Below are 19,561 nucleotides of genomic sequence, written 5' to 3' on the forward strand. Positions count from 1 at the left end.
CCAAAAAAGCATTCCAGGTCAAGTATATTTTCACAGAATAAGGAAATTCAAAAGCCTAAATATATGACATTTTGAAACCATTCTCGACAATATTGACTTACTGATCAAATCAACAACTTGTATTATGATTACAGACAATAACAACATCTACAATACCAATGTGTTAGATCGGCTCCGATTCCGAGGTAATCTTGGAGTTAAAACATTTCTGTCTGATTCATCATCAGAGCTACTATCAACCTACAATATTTTAATTCAACTGACACTGATATTGTCTAGAAAATCCTCTAGGTTAAATACCACAATTACATCTTCAAGGTTGAAGACTAAAATTAGATATTAATTTGGAATACTCAGACAAGTTCTTTCCTCATAAGCAAACAACCGTTTAAATGAATTATGACAAAATAGCATTAAAATCATTGGAAAAATATGCCCACTGACAAGATAACAGGTAATTCTTAGACAACTTACATTTTTAACAAGGCTTCATATTGTTATTATATAATATCTGTGATTTTTTATGAAGAGTTTAGTTATAACAATGTGAAACAATATACAATATTATACAATGGTATATACATCACTAGCTGCTGAAGATCTTTCTGACTCGTAGTCCAGCTGAAATTTACAATCTATAACAATTAATGGAGTACACATTTTACCAAATTCATGAATCTAAAGTATCAAGCAGCAGTATTTACCTTATGTTGATGTTATTAATGATGATGATGATGATGATGATTACTGGTATGATGATGATGATTATGATGATATGAATTATAGCAGTGGTACTAATGATGATGAAAATGCTGATGATGCAAAACATACTTGTGGTATGATGATGATGATAAAGGCATAAAATATACAGGTAGTACAAAAAAATGATGATGATGACAATGACGATGATGATGATGATGATTAGGAACAGCATTAACATTATCATGATTTATGAAGTCTGAAAATAAATATGTAATAATCAATTAAGGTTTTGTTCAAATTAAAAATTATTCAAAACCTGCTATGTACTTACAGTTTCTCTGTATGGTATCAATTCAAAGCACATGTCCTTCCATTCCAACTTCATCTTCTCGAGTGCCTTCTCAAGGGAATATTCCTTGGCAGCGGCTGCACCAATCTCTTCAAGTCTGCAAAAATCATCAGAAATACTTATCACTAAAATATGCACTCTTACAGTATATTACCACTGCAACATAATGCTGGTCACTAGAATCATTTATACCTATCATGAAAAAGGAAATGGTAGGCATGATTTCTAAGCAAACAAAAACATGTTTTCTGTGGTATGGACTAAAATGCTTTTTGTTGAAATAAACTGAATTATGTGTAAACAATCACTAGTATTTTACATCCTGCAAGCAGTCCTTAAACTGTTATAATTTTTTTACAAACCAATTTAATGTAAAAATTCACTTTAGACAAGAATCAAATAGCACCTGACATTGATCAGAGATTGCGCAATCTATCAGCTGATAAAATTGCATTGTCTGTTTTCATTCAATTATAACTGTTAACAATACCATCATGCATATGGCAAAAATAAACAACATTTTGACACCAAACATGCAACAATGTGACCAAAAAACTTCAGAATAACTGGAACATCTGTAACACTTGGATAAACATAGTCATGCCATTTATGATAATGATGGCCTCACGATCTGACCTGGGAAAATTTCCTTTGTTAAAAAGTTATCTGAGTCAATAATTTTGCAGTTTTTGTTTAAAAAAATACATTTAGCAAAACCTACTGCTTTGCAAATCACTCAGCAACATTTATTGTCAGGTGAAGTCATTAGTTTAAATTTCATGATAACACAAGATAACACAAGTCATTGCGAGATACAGAATTTATGAACAGTTGCATTTTCAAGACTTCTTCAAAAATGAATTTTTAGATTTTTGACTAACTGGTTCCTTAAGAATGGGCAAATTTGAAATAAAAGTTGAAATTTCTTGAATAAATTCAATTTTACTTGAAATCTATATCATTTTTATTGAAATTCTTTTCCTTATTAACATTTTGATCTAATTGTAAGAAAAAAAGAATGGAAAAAAAACAGCATCAGTCAAGAAGGCATAAATTTTGACTCAGTTCTGTTACCAGACATGTATCTTTAGACCCCAGTCTGACAGACCCTTGAATGATTGAACAATAAAAGAAAAAACACAACAGGTCATGCAGTTTTATGGTTAAACAAACCTGTATAGTCATTCACAAATTTGCAACTGAAACAAAATGTCAACATAAAATAAATTCTCTAAAGCTACCAAATAAGCAAAATCTAAAGCCCATGAATAATGCCTGTGAAACAAAAATACTGAAGCATGTGTTTCAATGTGACATAAATAAAACAATGAAAATAAAATTGTATCAAATTACAAAAAAAGAAAAAATAGGACTGTGGGATTTTGCTTGAAATTTATGAAAACGGGAAATATTTGCAATCAATGTAACTATATACATGTCACTTTTTCTGATACTGCTGCAGTTTATATTTAAGTAAAATTAAGTTACATACTTTTTTTATTCTTACAAATACAGATGAATTTAAATAAATTAAAATCCCTTAGGTCAAATTATTCCTTAATTCTACTTAAAAATTTCATTCTGAAAATTCATTTTGGGATAGGAAAAAATCTATTAACTTTTACTATAGTGCATTGTTTAAAGATTTTACAAATGATAAGACAGTTCTTTTACAAAATGCAAATATTTCCATTTTCAAATTTATTCATACTGGCATGTGAGACGTGAACATAAACATTATAAAAATACAGTTTTTGACGCTAAGCATTGTGGGTGTATAACTACATCATTATCTCTACCTCTTTATGAACATATCCGTACTCTGCTTACTGTAAATAAGTTTTATATATTAACAAATTTCCTTCATATTTTACCATCAAAATTATTAAAACTTTAAGTGTGCCATTCATTAATGATTACATGCAGAAGGCTATGAATGCCTTTGTTTAAAGTGTAATGCACAATGAAGATATTTGTACGAGACTGTGCATAAAAGTGTCCTAATTATTTTGAAATACTTTAACAGCAGAATTGTTAGTTTTATCAAAATTTATCATATTTGATTACCTCCCTTCGATAACCTTCCTGGTCACCTCTTATCTTCATTTTTATATGCTGAATGGCTTGTCAATAGTCAAAACTACTGCCCAAAGTCTAAAGGACCAAGCGCCTAGACTGGCAAGCCATTCAGTGTTTTATAACAAGAATTCAGAAATAGAATTTAAAATGTTCATTATTTTTTTCTTCCACGTTTTACTTAAGCCAATGTTAAATTGTAGACCAGCAAACAGTACAAAATACGAACCGATAACGTATATAAGGACTTAATAGGTTATACTATCTGAATTGTTCTCAACCCTTGGCTTTTTTCAATTTGCTGATTCCTCAACTTTAATTCTGTCAATTAACTGAATACTTAACTAAAGTCATCTCATTCCATTAAAAAGTGTTAAACTACTGCTTTTACCTACTGTAAAAGCACATATTTTCGCTGGGTCAAAATTTCACGAATTTGAAATTTTGAGTATGTTTGCGAGGTTTAATATTCACAAAATTGTAAAAATGGTATCATTCTTGCATTTGAATTATACTTATGGTGAATATTTATGCGAGGATTAATTTTCGCGATATGTTGGACTTTGCGAATATAGCGAAATTTGAACCTTCGCGAAAATTTCTGCTTTTACAGTAAATTATAAATTAATTCTATAATAAAGACTGTGTACTGACCAAGGACAAAGAATGAACATAGTACCATTGCAAACATTTGTCACTATGCAAATTGCATTTTAAGATATATCAATCTAGAATACCAATGTAAATTTAGAATCTCTCTAAGAATACAATTCTATGAAGAGTATATGATAAAACTAAAGTAAAATAGTGGAAACCCCTTACTTCTGAAGATGTTTGTTGAGACCATATTCCAGCATGTTATGCAGTGACGTATCTGGCTGCGGCTTCAGGTCAAAGCCTACGATGTTACTCATCTGAAATTTATTTAATACCACATTAAACAAGTTTCATCCCTATTTTGTCAATTATTCTCATTCACAAAAAATTAAAGAGTGGTAGCTTTACTAAGTTAAGCAATAAGCGTTATGACATTTACAAGATCTCTGAATTTATCATTGAAAAAAAGAGTCAAACAGGAAACAATTTCAAAAACTTAGTTTTTAAGATTCTTACAAAAAAGAATCACAATTATATTGCTTTCATGATCAAATTTCAAATTCTAAAGTGACACATGCCCATAACACTTCCATCAAGGAGACTGCACAGTTTTTAAATTTAAAGTGAATATACTTACTGTAGACTGAAAAGCAATGGCATAGTGATTAAGGTGCTTCACACAAATATCAAAATATATCACTAATAATCCATTTCAGTGAAAGCAGTTGGACACTTTTTGCAAAAAACCACTTGGCTCCAATCACTAATATAGTATTTCTCACGGTGACAAGATTTTAGTCATGGCAAAAAGCTGCATTTTTTATTATAAGCAAGATATTATTCTTTTGTTTGTTAATATAGCCATCACCATTGCCAAGCCACAAATGCACATCTAAAACAAAGAGAGGTGAACTTACCGCATCCCAATGCCGATCTCTAATACCGGGGTTACAAATGGTGTGAAGTATAGGCAAGTGTTGCTTGAACTTGTCTATTTTACCCTTCACACTATCTGCAATACGACGAGGTCCCGGCTGGTCACCGAACGTCTTTGTCAGCTTGTACATTGTACGCCACATGTCACCGACTTCATTCTCGATTTCTTCTGCGTTCAAACTTGTGAACGGACCTAATATAGAATAATCTCATTTATAAATGTAATTTATGACAAATTTACAGAGATAATTAAAGACAAGAGTTGTTAAAAAGAACAAACTTGCTCCATGAAACTGAAACATATTTTTTCATATTTGCAAAGATATGAAAACGGCAAAATCAACTTTATATCAATATCTCCTAGGGCTTTCTGACACCTAAAGTCTAATCAAAATTATTATGTAACTTAAGGGTGGTATAAAAGTGATGTTTATTTTTTCAACTGACCTTAAAAAGTCTTATTATACAAAGAGAGGAAACTTTTAACCTCACTTTTGAAATGATTGTTTAAACAAGCCAGATTTTACAAAAACATTCAATAAATGCAAAAAAAAAGGTATTTCAAAAAGCACTTAGCACCTTTGATATTTATGCAATATTTCAAAGTACTAGAAGTCTATAATTCAGTTTCATGTGCAAGTCTTGCAAATCACACAACTGCTTAAGCATTATAAGGTACCAAGGTAAGTATATAACATGTTTCGTATATCGTATCATCAATATGACTGAAGCAACTGGATATACACATGTTATATTACCTCCCTTTACATGACATAGCAAGCCACACCCATTTTTCAAACATAGTTAGCTTTTCCTGGTTATACATATTGTTTTAATAATACAAGCAAAAAAAACTAGCTCTACAATATCATAGAAATTAGCAAATAGATTCATCATTAGTTTCTGATAATGTATAAAGAAGTCCATATTTGGTTAAAAATACAATGGATACAGTAACAATACATAATCTGTCTGCCTGATTATGAAATAAATTTGAAATAAAACGTATATTTCTGCAGACTGGGTAACATTCAATGGGGTTTGTTTTATCTAATATTCATGGATAATGCCACTAACTCTTGTGAATTCAAAATACAGTTGAATCTTGGTATCAAGAATTCCAAGGGATCTAGCATTTTACTTCGAGATAACCAAAGTTCTTATTAAAATGATATTTTGTGCATGAGTTTTCAGGACTGGACTTGAAAATGTCTTCAAGATAGCCGTAGTTTTTAGATAAGCGAGTTCTGGATATCGAGTTTCAACTGTATTAAAATTTTGTGAATATTAACCTGTATCAACTCCTAAAACAAACATGAGCCGTGCCATGAGAAAACCAACATAGTGGGTATGCGACCAGCATGGATCCAGACCAGCCTGCGCATCCGCGCAGTCTGGTCAGGCTCCATGCTGTTCGCTTTTAAAGCCTATTGGAACTGGAGAAACTGTTAGCGAACAGCATGGATCCTGACCAGACTGCGCAGATGCGCAGGCTGGTCTGGATCCATGCTGGTCGCATACCCACTATGTTTGTTTTCCCATGGCACGGATCACATGTTTCATCTTAACAGCAGGAATGGGGCTGCTATAACCATGAAATTACTAAATAAAACCTAGGCAAAAGTCACCCATTCTACAATAGTATTTTCACAGATTTCCTCAGGGAGTTACCATATTGCTTTTCTAGATCAGCCTATAGGATATTAAGTAACACCAAAATCATTTAGGTTATATAGCCACTTTCCTGCTTTTATGATATTATTTATGAATTATTTCTGGCACCTGGGTAGAACCATCAACCTCCAGCAAGAAAGTTGAATAGCTCCCGCACATGATAACTCGAGCAGGTATCAAACTGACATAGGTGATGGGCAACTGAATTGAAGTCAGCAGCCTAAACCACTCAGCCACAGCAGCCACTCCTATTCTAGATTGTTAAGAAAAGAATTTTACTCAAAATTTCCTTCTGTCTTAATTAGTCAACTTAATTAAAAGTGTAATAGCTTGAGAAATAAGGTTAAGGGCAATATGTAGCAAAATGTTGTCTATATAAGTAGTTTCTTTTTATAATTAAAACTAAAAAAAAAAGTTTTATTTACAGAAATTCTTGGAAATTGAACATTTTTGTAGATAAAGAATATTTTATGTTTTACTACAAACCCCTAACCTTACCGTGTACTCAGCCTTCTATCATATTATGCAAAATGTTTGGTGAAAGAGTGAATCAATTTACACCAATTTATGGGACAAAGGAAAATATAGTAGTTGTATTTCTAATCCAGTTCTGACAGACAAGGCTTTCTGTCATTAAAATCTACACCAAACAATACATAACACTAAAAAATCATTGTAGTGCCATCGAAAAAAATTCTGGTCAAGTCTACCATTCATCCAGTTCTCGTGTTTCTGGTGGAAACTCCAAGCTGTGTTCCAGAGTTTATCATAGGGTTCCTTAAGTTGGAACATGGTGTTAAGCTGAGGGAAGAAGCTCTGTTCCCATTCCAAGAGGCGTTCTTCCTCATTGATACCCTCCAGATCATCACGAGCTTGTTCAAGACCTGCCTGTAGCTTTGCCAGCTGTTCTACATTAGACTTCATCTCATCCTGACCCATAAACTGAAAACAAAAATCAAATTCTGTTTAAGAGACTGCTGGCTTATTTCATTTTAGGTGAGCTTTAAACATATAAACAACACAATGCAATAAGTTCAGTGCTAGTGTTCCTTGATTTCAAATCCAATACAAAGCTGTTGCTGTCAATAAAATGATAACTTCACAACATCAGGACTGGTGGAGAATAGAGCGATGACATTGTGGACATGGAAATCTCAACAAATTGATATGTTAAAATGTCACACACTGTTTTGTTACTTTCCGGTCTGTGCCTTCAGGTAATTTTGTTCACACATTGGAGCAATTACTGCATATGTTTGTGTCTTTATTTGTCTTATGTTTATATGTTACTAATTGAAAGCAAAAACTACATTTCCTTGTCTAGAAATTAAGACAGACATGAATTAATGGCAGAGCAAGTATCTCAATTTCCTTCAGACTGGCAACAAAGTGCAAGATGTTTGCAACATGAATATAATTGGGTACACATGTTTGTTGTTTTTTTAAAAATTATGATTCCACTTTTTTGCTCAACTTTATTTGTTCCATGAAATTCAATTTAATTATAAATACCTCCTTCTTCTTGAAGGATTCCACGTCTTTCATCATATCATTCAGCCTGTCTTCATAGGCGCGAGTCCTGCTGCGAAGTTCTTCTTCAATGTGTTCACGTTTGTTCATAATCCTGCTCTGGCTGAGCTCGAACACGGCCTTGATGTTGTCTGGCCAGTGGAACACCTGACTGTTCAACTTAATGTCCTCATCTACACACAAAGGAAATATATACAGTGCATGCAATAACTAAGTTGCTACAAAACGAAGACAGATAAAAAAGGGAATAACTTCTTACTCTGACAATTACTGAGAATTTTCTTTGAAATACTACAGAATTTATTGATAATGCAGTTTTACTAAAACAAATTTTCAAAAAATTGCCATATTATTTCAGGAATAAAAATGTACATTACTATTTGCTTGTTTAATCTAGCTAATTCTGTGTACACAATTAACATGGAATTCTCTTAAAATCTGTCATACTTGGTGTAATTAACTATTTCTGACAAGTTAAACACTGGAAAGATACATTCAAAGTCTGTTACATAAGCCAAAACATATAAAAAAATCCTTCCTACATAAGATAAAGGATTTGGCTGAAAACATTGAATGAAAACAAAACAAGAAAGTTTTCAATGTCTAAAAGTACCTACTTTTCCGCTAAAAAAGATTTTGCTCACTTTATCATAACAGGACATCTTATTAACAACAAGGAATAAATTTTAGAAAATTTAAGAAAAATTAAGAGGATAGTATGACAGAAGTATGATAGAAAGAAGGAAAAATAATAAAAAGAAAGAAAAAATATGATAGAAAGAAAGATTATAATAGAGAGAAGGAGAAGCTTACTAATGAAGAAAGGAAAGTCAACAAGGAAAAGAAGACGTATTGCTGAGTCTTTCAGTCCTTCTGCTAAGTCTTGATTTTCCATGGACTGTAAACATACAACAGAGACCGCTGAATACATCATGTGTAAATTGTCAACATAAACATATGTGTAACATATGTGTAAACACAAAATGAATATGTTACAGTTTTTCGTTGTCCATGGACTGCAAACATACAATACAGACATCCCAGTATATCGTGTGTAAATTGGCAACATAAACACAAAATGAGTATGTGTCAAATTACACATACAGATCACATCAACACACCAACACTGACACATAAATGAAGAAAAACAAAGCTGTGTAAAGACAGAAAAAAGGAGTATGAAAAAAACAGTCTCTTGTATTGTAGTGTTCCTGCCAAGCAGCACACAGTAGCACATCAGTCCTCTGTAATCCTCGTAACAAAAGAAGAGTAGAGTGAAGATAGGAATACAAACAATGATATCTGCACATTTTACACCCCTACAAAATCAAATATTACAGTTCTGTACATAGTAAAGATCTAGATAACAAAATGAAAGAAAAGGCCAAAGCAAAGACATAAGTAATGATACTCAAGCAGTCTGTAGTGTCAAACCTGAACACTCTTGATAGTATATATAACTAAGTAGAGACAGAAACTGAAAGCAAAAAAGAAAAGAACTGGTTGAAAACAGAAAAGATGTAGAATGGATGAGGAAGGAAAGTACAAGGCAGGAATCAAGATTCTACAGGTATACATGAGCTGAAAAAATCAGAAGAAAGTGTAAGACAAGAATCAGAGCATAAAACATATGAGCCAGTATTCATCCAAGATTTACTCAAATTTGTCAGAAGTTCAGACTTATTTAAGAATGCTAAATTTTCAATGAACATTATTCTCAAGTAGAAGGGATTTTATTGAAAATCAACAAATAGTGGTGCTATATCATTCTGTCATCATTTCTGCATGTCACCTTAAAATTAATACTTCATCCATAAATTAAAAAGAAGTGTAAATTTTTACATATCTAAGCCGAAGCATTAATTTCTTACTTCTAATATTGATAAAAACTGGCTCTGCGTCTTATTACACTGAAGAACAGAGGAGAGAAAAAATGCCGTTAACACAAAAGCCAGACATAATGTCAAGTACCGTACTTACACGGGAATACAGCGTAATCTAACAGAAACATGAGTCTGTTCGCTGCATCTTCTATCTCATCTTTAAGTTTGTAAACAGTTACGTCTTGTGACTAAAACAAGAACACCAGGTTAATCAAAAACATGTTAGAAATTCATGGGACGTGACAATTGTTAAATGTATAAAATTGGCGAAGTATAACCATCTCCGTAATTCTGATGATTGCCTTAAAATGTTTTAGATAATAGAATCAATAGATCATCCAATAACAGGAAATCTGCTAAAGCACTTTATACAGGCCATAATTCAACCTTAAATTTAAATTTGTACAAATGATAAATGCATGGAATTTACTTACATGCTAATGCTAGGTATTTCAACCAATGTTGAATCTGAGTCAAATACTTTCAAATTATTTGAAAATTTTTCCATGTACAAATTGCAATAATATGGATTCATAATACATAATGTACTGCTATTTCCTTATTAATGTGAACAGGAGATGGTTTTACAGACAGCCTGCACATGTACAAAATTCAACTGTACAAGATGTAAATCCCTTTAAGACCTGAAACAATAAAAACAACAAGGACTTGTTAACACCACAATCACAGATGTAACATTTTAAACACAAAATCATTGTCTACTGATTTTTTTCAGAGAAAAAATCTAATGAATCGTAGTATGTTAAACTTAACTGCATTGGAATGACTTCTCTTTGTAGTGTTCAGAATTATTTCAACAAAAAATAAAAACATACTGGTTGGTGAAATAATATCAGCACATAGATAAAATCTGCACTTAAAAAATATTATATATCAATGCTTTCTACTTATATGACGAAAAAAATCAGGTGCCAACTTTATCAACTGTCATGATGCAAAAAAGATGATTTTTTAAGGGCCCCTTTCTAGACCTGTTAATAGAACATGTCCTACTTCAAATTAAAACTTTAGTGGTGTTTTTTTTTTTATGTGTAAAACTTGAATATTATACACAGTCTCAGATAAGTAAAATATAGCCGAAAAGCTGTGATTCAGTGACGATATTATCACACAACCAGTACATTCTCCTGATTGATTATATTCTGACATTAAACTTCAAATAAAGATATTTTACATCTTGCATGACATTTTATTCAAAATTTTAAATATGGGTCCATCACCATTAATGAAAACATCATTCTACTAAAAACACCAATAAACAATGACTTTATGTCTTTAAACACCAGGGTATTTCATTTCTATATTTAGTTTTGTGGCAAGTATTATCTATAAATAGTATCAAAATAGTGCACAATTTTCATCAGCTGTTAGCAAGTTCCTCTGGCTGCAGTGAAGGTGGGTGGGGTAATACACAATCCCTTACTTACATGGGAAAATGCCCTGATCTAGGATAAAAAGTATTCTCTGGGCAGCATCCTCCAACTCATTTTTCAATTCCTGGACAGTTACATCTTGTGACTACAGACAAACATTCACAAGTAAGTATTAACAAAGCTGGACAAGTATTTAAATTCTTTAGCAATAACAAACCAACATTGATCAAACTCCAAAAAATGACATTTAATAAACATTTATTTATCCCGGTATTGAAAACTTCTTGGTTTTATATTCTACATGATCTAGAAACATGTTTTCTTTAAAGCCAAAATAAAATGTGTAAATGGAATTTTTTCTATATTAAAAATTCTAGAAACTTTTAAACTGCAGCGAATACCCTGAATTTTTCAATAAACAGGGAGAAATTAATTTGCGCATATTTTTTACAAATGCATAGAAAACAATGTTAGATTTGCTCCATCTTCCATGTAAAAAGCCTGCCATTAGTTTACATCTGTTAGCAACACTCTGATGCCATGGTACCTGCAAGAACTTACTCGGAAATATTGCGTAATCGAGGAGATACATTAATCTTACAGCACAATCATCAATCTCCTCTTTCAGACCAAGTGATGTTTTATCAGAAGACTGCAACATTAATATACAGCTAACCATCATAAAAGGAACAAATGAATTAATCCACTTGAAATTTTTATAACTAAAATTACAAAGATTTAGTTACTCAAGTTTCTGTGAAATCATTCATTTTTGTGGGCATATTTTTTTTTGCTTTTGCCAAATTAGTAATATTAACGGAAATTCAAATTAATGAATTGCAAGTTTTAAATATAAAATAAATGGAAATAATACTTGTTTGTTGGGATTAATTTTTGTTGACTGGCGCAACTACAAATTCACAAAATATAAGATGCCCACAAATAATGAGTTCACAATATTGTTCTACAATCAACAGAAGCAGTCAAAATATTTTCAATCGTAAAAGGGAAGATGACACAGAAAATTTCAATTCTTCATTACTACAGCCTTATTAACAAACCAAACTTTTCTGATAAAAGATAATCCTTTTTGAAAAAAGATACCGGTACTTTTGGACGATGTTTTAATATATTACATTAAATACACTTATAATGAAGTAAATTAATCAAATTTTTAATGGCCTGTATGTAGGAGTTCTGGAATATTTTAAGCTTTAAGTCATATCTATATACTGTTTAGTTCATATTACAACTTTCTAGATTTTAATGACCAAAAAAAGTTCATGGTGCCCCTCTGGTCATACTTTCAGGCACGGACCGGCATCATGGTAGGACCACTGACCTTCCCTATGCCATCTGTATGATTTCATTATATAATGACCAGCGAGAAGCTAAAACACACATAGATGAGGAGCAAGTGATCTGGATACAGCTGCCTAAGGTATCTGGACACAGAGGCACCCCAAATGTAGCAGAAAATACAATAACATGTTACAGGATCATGCACTTAATTCATTTTTTGAAAAACCTCAACAAAATGTCATCAAAATGATATTACATAACGAAAGACCATGTACATAATGCACTCGGGACATGAGATACAGGTAGGGGAAAATGCAATGGGTGATTACAAAACTATTCTTTAGAGCTCCCTAAGAAATGAAAAGTATATTTTAACAGTGGCAAAATTGTGAAAACTAAACAGAAAGTGCATATCATAAATTCAGAGTGATGCATAAATATGAAAATTAATTTATATAATAGATGAAGATGATGTCTTTACACACTACTGTGACGTAACATTTTGAGTAAATGAAAAGGGACACAAAATTGGAAAATAATTCTGTTGACATAGATCTTAATTGTGACAAATAATGTGATTCCCGAACAAAAATCAATGGGATACATGTATAATATGGAACCATGCATCAGGCATTACCATGGTAACAATCAGCTTTGTAAATATAAATTGTTAAATAAGTAGAAGATAATTTTTACATATACTCAATATAGTAATAAGCCAGTACATATATAGATATATTTCTATTATTTTAACAAGATTCAAAAGAATTAACACCATCAAACTTGAATAAAATGTTTACCTAAATTTTACTAAATGATTCGTCTTATGATTTCATCAGTGTAAGTTGTTTCCTTTTTCAAATTTTTACAATAACAATTCAACTGATTTCTTTCTAAATGTGCAACACTTCAAGGCATTATAGTCCATTATTTCAGTTATGGATCAGTGTTCCTGGATTCTGAAACTGACTTGTTGCTGCAAATAACAAGGTACCGATGCAAATAGAAGTGAAGGACAAATAACTTCAGGCACATTGCCTTCTGTAAAATCTTCGAGACAAAATACCTCAGCCAAGAAACAAACTGAGTTTACCGGACTGGCTCAAAATAAAATGAAATACAACGAAAAGAAAGCAAGTGTATACCTGTTTTAGATATTCCTGTGTTTCAACAAGGCTTATGGTATTATCCGGTACTTCACTCACTCTGTTTGCCATCTCATCATACCGCTTGCAGATACTGTGGTGGAAATTTTATATATTTAAACTCAAGGCAAGAACTATACCTTTAACAGTTAGTACGTAACAAAAGGGCAATGAAGGCCCTGTATTGCTCGACCGATATATTTTTTACCCCATTATATGACTCAGCTTCAAGTAAGACCTAGATTCCATTAAGACAAGTATTCTCATCTGGTTTCATGTAGATCAGTTAGTAAATGTGACCTCTCAAGTGTTAACAAGGTTTTTCTATTATCTCAACTAGAGACCAGGGCCCGTATTCATAAAGCTCCTAAGGAGAAAACTTAGGAAAATCCTTATATTTGTAAAATTTCCTTAACAACATAGCACAAAAGAAAAGTGTAAACTTTATAAGATTTATTGATAATCTTCATTACTATGCCAGACTCTATGAGACAATATTGTCAAACATTCCAACAATCTCGAGGATTGTCCACATAGGGCCTTGGAACTTTTCCCTTAGTTAATCCATTAGGGAAAATTTTCCCTTAGGAGCTTTATGAATACGGGCCCTAGTCTTTAACTCCAGACAACACAGTTAAATTATAGATATAAATTGACATTTTTATTATACAACAGTTTTATCCTAAGCCTACAGGAATAATAATTTTAAACTCATAGACCTGACTGATTATATTATGGTATTCAAATATGCTAGAAATCTGCAGATTTTCTCTTATCTAAGGGACACAACTCACTTTTTGTTCAGTTCTCTATTCTCATCAATCTCAAATGTGATCAGCCTTTGCTTCAGTTTCTCTGCTCGTGCCCCCAAGTCCTGGTTCAGTGCAACACAGTCTAAACAGAACATACTGAGCGGCACAGTGATACGTAGCAGTGATATCTCGTTCTTCAAGTCTTGGAAACTGTTGATTTTCTGTGAAATGGATAAGAACATACTACAGATAATAACAAAAAACATTTGGCAATAGAAAAAGATATTACATCTTTTACCTTAAATAAAGTAAAAACATGATGGTAATAAATGTAAATATAACAGTTATGATTCAGTCAAAATACCTTTACATAAAATTAAAATATTGCAGAAATATATCTAAATTTAACAGTTATAGCTCATTTAAAATATTTGCATACAAGAAATGGTAATATATAAATAAAAACCTGAAAGACAAGATCAACATTCTCCAGACATATATGCAATAAAATATGTCAACTCCTTACACATCATAAAATCATTTAATGTCATGGCTTTTGCAAAAACAGCAATTTTGTAGGAATGTGAAATTGAATTTTTAAAAAACATAAAATGAATGGAAATTTTAATAACTCATTATATTTCATATCAACTTCACAAACACTCTCTATGACAAACTGAAGTTCAAACAAATTATATCCAAGCCAGTCTTTTAAAAAAAAGTTTTGACCAAAAAACCAATACATGTATACAGTTAACACGCTAAAATTGTATGTTGATGCATTAAACGTTTTTAATAAAAAAAAAATTTGTTACATCTTACTCCGTTGTTATAAACTGAAAATCTACTTTGTAGTTTCTATGCATATTCTGGCAAAGTAAAATTCTGAAATTGGACTCCAAACTCAGTTTTTACAACCTTTTTTATACCATTACATATACAAAACTAACAGAGACAACAGATTTACAAGTGAAAACGAAAGAAACAAGGAGCTGCGTTCAATAAACGCTTGATGCCCCCGGTGGCATCCTTGTCGATACAAAGCAGCCTAAGTCCAAAACAAGGTCAAATTCAAGGTCAAGGTCAAACTGAGGTCAGGTGATGTCTGAAGATGAGGAAAGGTCACAGGATACATCTGCATTAGTATCAAGTCATTCTAGTTAGGGGTATTGATGAAACGTGTCCAATTTGGTTAACCTCGTACGGACGGACGAACAGACGAACAGACGGACAGGACAATCACTATATGCCGGGGGCATAAAAAAGAAACATTTCGCTACTGGTGTACATTTGTTAACAATGTTTATAGAAGATCAAAATAGATGACAAAGTTAATTAAATCTTCACATGTAGTACCTATGTGCATATCCATGCAAGTACTTGTTTTCTTAAATATTTATTTCCATGGTTACCGTACTGTTTTTATCCTACAACAGTCTCAAACAACATGTCCTATTTTAATAAAAGGTACAAGTTCTTTAAACAGCTCAAAAAATAAAAACTTTTGTAAACACATAAAAATATTGATAACAGTGAGTGACAAGTTTACCAATTTTCTGTGCATTCTTCATGTAATGTGTTCTTGGTGCACTTTACTTATATACAGTACAACAAATATACATACAGTACAGTAAGTTCTCAAATAACTAAAAAAATTTTTTTTACTTTGTACAATATAAGTCTTTAACATTTACCATCCTCGTAAAGTGCAATGATTTTTATATTGTGTACATTCTAATTCAGAGTTTATTATTTTTTTGCATATCTAAGGCCTCTGTATGATGCTGAATCTACAAAATGACATAAAAAATAAAAAAAACATGAGAAATAGCAACTTTGCTTCAAGTTTTCCTTATTCCAGCTTATATGAAAGATGGTACCACAGTCTGATACTCAATCAAATGTCAAATGAAATTAGACTTTCTTGGTTGGATAAGAGATTTGCCACTTTTTAAAGATGTGCTAACTGAATTCAATTTTGGCATTTAATTATGCAAAATCCTAAAACAAACAAAATTATTGGTTCTGGCATCTTACACAAAGAACATCAATATGTAATAATATGAAATATTCTTATGAGGAACAATACAAAAGCTGTGTTCCTCCAAAGGTACAATATTTTTACAAGATACAACAGGTGACGTTTGACGATACCAGTTCCACAATACAGGGTAGTTACATCTTGACACTGAAGGAAGTACAGATAATCATCTTCATCAGTCTCTGACTCATCGTCTGATAAATCATCATAAGTCTTGTCAGCTTCATCTATATTTTCATATTTTTCAATATTGTCATCTCTCCTTTTATTGTTTCGGTCATTCTGGTCATTTGTTCCAAAGTATTTGCCCTGAGATTCATTAATTTCCATGCATTTATCCATAGGTACATCCCTAACTAACCTGTCTAGTTCATTTGTTTCAAACTCTTGAGTTTTATATGATTCTAAGCAATTCTCTTGAGCTTCAGTCTTAACTTTATTGTCTGATTCATTTGTATCAAAATATTTACCCAGAGTTTCATCAAATTTTATGTCTTTGTCTTCTAATTTATCCATCTCTACATATTTGTCAATGGTTTCATCCCTATTTCTGTTTTCTGGTTTATCTGATTCTGCATGTTTGTCTACAAAGTCATCTTCCATCCTAGTCACTACTTCGGCTGATTTTTTACTGTTGTCTCTTATTTCCTCAGCTCCTGACTTTGATCTAGGTGCTATTCTACCTAACTTTTTGTAAACAGAAAAGCTTTCTATTCTATACCCTGATCCCAGTCCATGGTCAATGCCTTTAAAGTGCTCCATTTCACTGTTATAAGAAATCCTAATTCCATTTCCAGATCTGTTACCTGTAATATTTCTACTTTGCTTAAAAGCAATTCTCATTCCATTTGCAAGTGATCTTCTTGTTTCTCTTCTACTGTGAGCACTGTTTCTTGTAGCTTCTGTGTTATGATTGTCTTTGTGGTCTTCAACAGTTCCGCTTTCCGCATCTATACTTTTCTTTCTTTTAAAGTACTCAATTCCCTTTGAACTATTTTTATTTTTAATTTCAGTCAACAAGTTTCCACATATACTCAATCTTGGAAAATTCTGCCGTGGAACATTGATGGTTATTTCATCATCTGCTGAATCAGTACTTTCAATTTTCAAATGAAACTGTGTACCAGTCAACTTTTCATTATAGTCTTGACTGGTATTCAAACTACTTCCATCACAAAAACCACTAGATGCATCCTCATCCTGATCCTGGCAGCAAATCACACAACAGTTCTTTAATGGCATTTTCAACAAGGTTAGAAAGGTTAGTAATAATATGAGAGGGTACCATAAAAAAATAAACATGCCAAAAATTCAAGTGGTAGGGGTGATTAAATACAGCATTGAAACAAATAATAAAGAAATGACCAACTTAGTGGGTAGGATGTAAACAGCATGAAACAATCCAAATAAAGACAAGTGATTGTGGCAACTTTGTTGAACTGCTGGTAAAGGAATAGTAAAACAGTCAAGTGAAATATCCTAAACAGTGAATCATAAAAAAACGCTATAAAAGAAAATGTTATAAATGCGTAACATTCATTCCCACAGTGCTTCACTATCATGGTGATATTAATTATTTAAACAAGAAATAAAAGATAGATTAGTAGTGAGGTTATAAAACAGTTCCTGATCAAAGTTCAGAGAAAGGATTTCACTGATTATAGTGTGGGTTAATAGGTATGGGTGGGGGTATTAGATTTTTAAGAAATCTGCAATGCCACAAGACTTACAGATTTGAATGCTGCGATAGAGTGTGACTCTCTCAAGAATGCTGAGACATCCTGTTCAGCCTTGTTGTTCAGTAGCTCCAGATACTTCTTGTATGTTGTCAAGTACCTGAAACAAAAATAAGAAAGGTAATTAATTCCACCTTTTTTCAGCAGACAAGAAATCCTCTTAACATCCTGCCTGGTATATATTCAACAAATAGGTGCCCTTCAGACATTGTTTTACACAACAGTGGGCACCTCAACTGAACCACTAAATTTCTACAATCTAGCTGTGAGGGTTTCTTTGAAATTGGACCTTGGGGAAGCAGTGAGGGGTCAGTGTTTCAACCTCCACAACCTTAACCTATCAAGCATAAAGGACCCAAGGGTATTTTGGAATCTTCAAATGATAATCATCAAGTTTGAAGGAACTTTGTTATTCAGGGGTTCCATGACATATATTTTAAGCAAAACTTACTTCTGTGGACCAACAGTGTTCAGTTTGAAAATTTCCATGGATTTGTCTACATAGTCTGTGACCAGTGATTCATCAATCTTCACAGAGCGAAGCAGTAGTTTCTGTCCTCTCATGTCCGGAAACAGTTGACACTCAACCTGAACATAAAATCACATTCAGTTACTACTTGCTATAAAGAATTTACATTTTTCCTTTATTATGAAATACTTTAGCCATCACAGGACACAGGTTCTACATGATATTAAACTAGTTTTAATTCCAATACATTTTTAATGTAATTAAGTCAATATCAATGGTAACACAAACATCATAAAAACCCAAACAGCCCTTCTAACTTTTCTTCTTTAAAAAAATCCGAACACATTATTTAAATCAGCAGAGGAAAAAAACACATTCAAAATGTTCTAAGCCACTGACTTTTTTTCACTATCAACAAAATGAGTACTTCTGAACTCACCCTCATCAGACCCTCTCCAGAGGCTATAATTTCCGAGAAGCATCTCAGTATAATGTCCCTGATCTCCCTGAAGGGAGGATCAAACACAATCTTTGGCTCCTCCACCCGCAACTTGATGATCATCACCTGAGCCATGACATACCTCAGATCGTCAAACTCCTCACCATAGTCGTTGCCCTCCTGCAATTATACATATAAATACAGTAACATCACTCTCATTTGTAAAGGACTAATTCTTCAATTTTTTTCTTTTCTGTTACACAAATCTACAAAATTAAATACCGACAAAAATTGAAATGGAAATGATGGTGTTTATTTCTTCAACTTTCAGTTTCAATCTGCTGTAAATACACATTCATTTCGTATGTCATTTTTATATAGTATGCATGTCTGACAGACCTTGCTCATATGGTGACATTCTATCTACAATCCAATGGAAACAAAAATCTGGCATTTATGGTTTTTTGCAAGCTGAAATTTCTAAATTTTCTGGTAGTACTAGCAAAAGACAACTTGAGAGTGCAAATAAAAAAGAT

The 19,561-nt window shown here is 32.3% G+C and overlaps 1 protein-coding gene across 1 annotated transcript in view; it reads right to left on the reverse strand.

The window, feature by feature from the left end:
- Positions 1 to 19,561, reverse strand: part of LOC123564713 (dynein axonemal heavy chain 3-like) — a 77,587-nt gene that overhangs the window by 52,876 nt on the left and 5,150 nt on the right. The window contains exons 7-17 of the mRNA XM_053527486.1: positions 19,026 to 19,205; positions 18,569 to 18,705; positions 18,112 to 18,217; positions 14,383 to 14,561; positions 13,589 to 13,682; positions 9,845 to 9,935; positions 7,847 to 8,037; positions 7,045 to 7,276; positions 4,642 to 4,853; positions 3,950 to 4,041; positions 1,034 to 1,148 (exon numbers count right to left, since the gene is read on the reverse strand). Coding sequence (XP_053383461.1) covers positions 1,034 to 1,148; positions 3,950 to 4,041; positions 4,642 to 4,853; positions 7,045 to 7,276; positions 7,847 to 8,037; positions 9,845 to 9,935; positions 13,589 to 13,682; positions 14,383 to 14,561; positions 18,112 to 18,217; positions 18,569 to 18,705; positions 19,026 to 19,205 — 1,629 coding nt within the window. The remainder of the gene's footprint in view (positions 1 to 1,033; positions 1,149 to 3,949; positions 4,042 to 4,641; positions 4,854 to 7,044; positions 7,277 to 7,846; positions 8,038 to 9,844; positions 9,936 to 13,588; positions 13,683 to 14,382; positions 14,562 to 18,111; positions 18,218 to 18,568; positions 18,706 to 19,025; positions 19,206 to 19,561) is intronic.

Source organism: Mercenaria mercenaria, chromosome 2 (genome assembly GCF_021730395.1).
Source record: "Mercenaria mercenaria strain notata chromosome 2, MADL_Memer_1, whole genome shotgun sequence".
Lineage (NCBI taxonomy): Eukaryota > Metazoa > Mollusca > Bivalvia > Venerida > Veneridae > Mercenaria > Mercenaria mercenaria.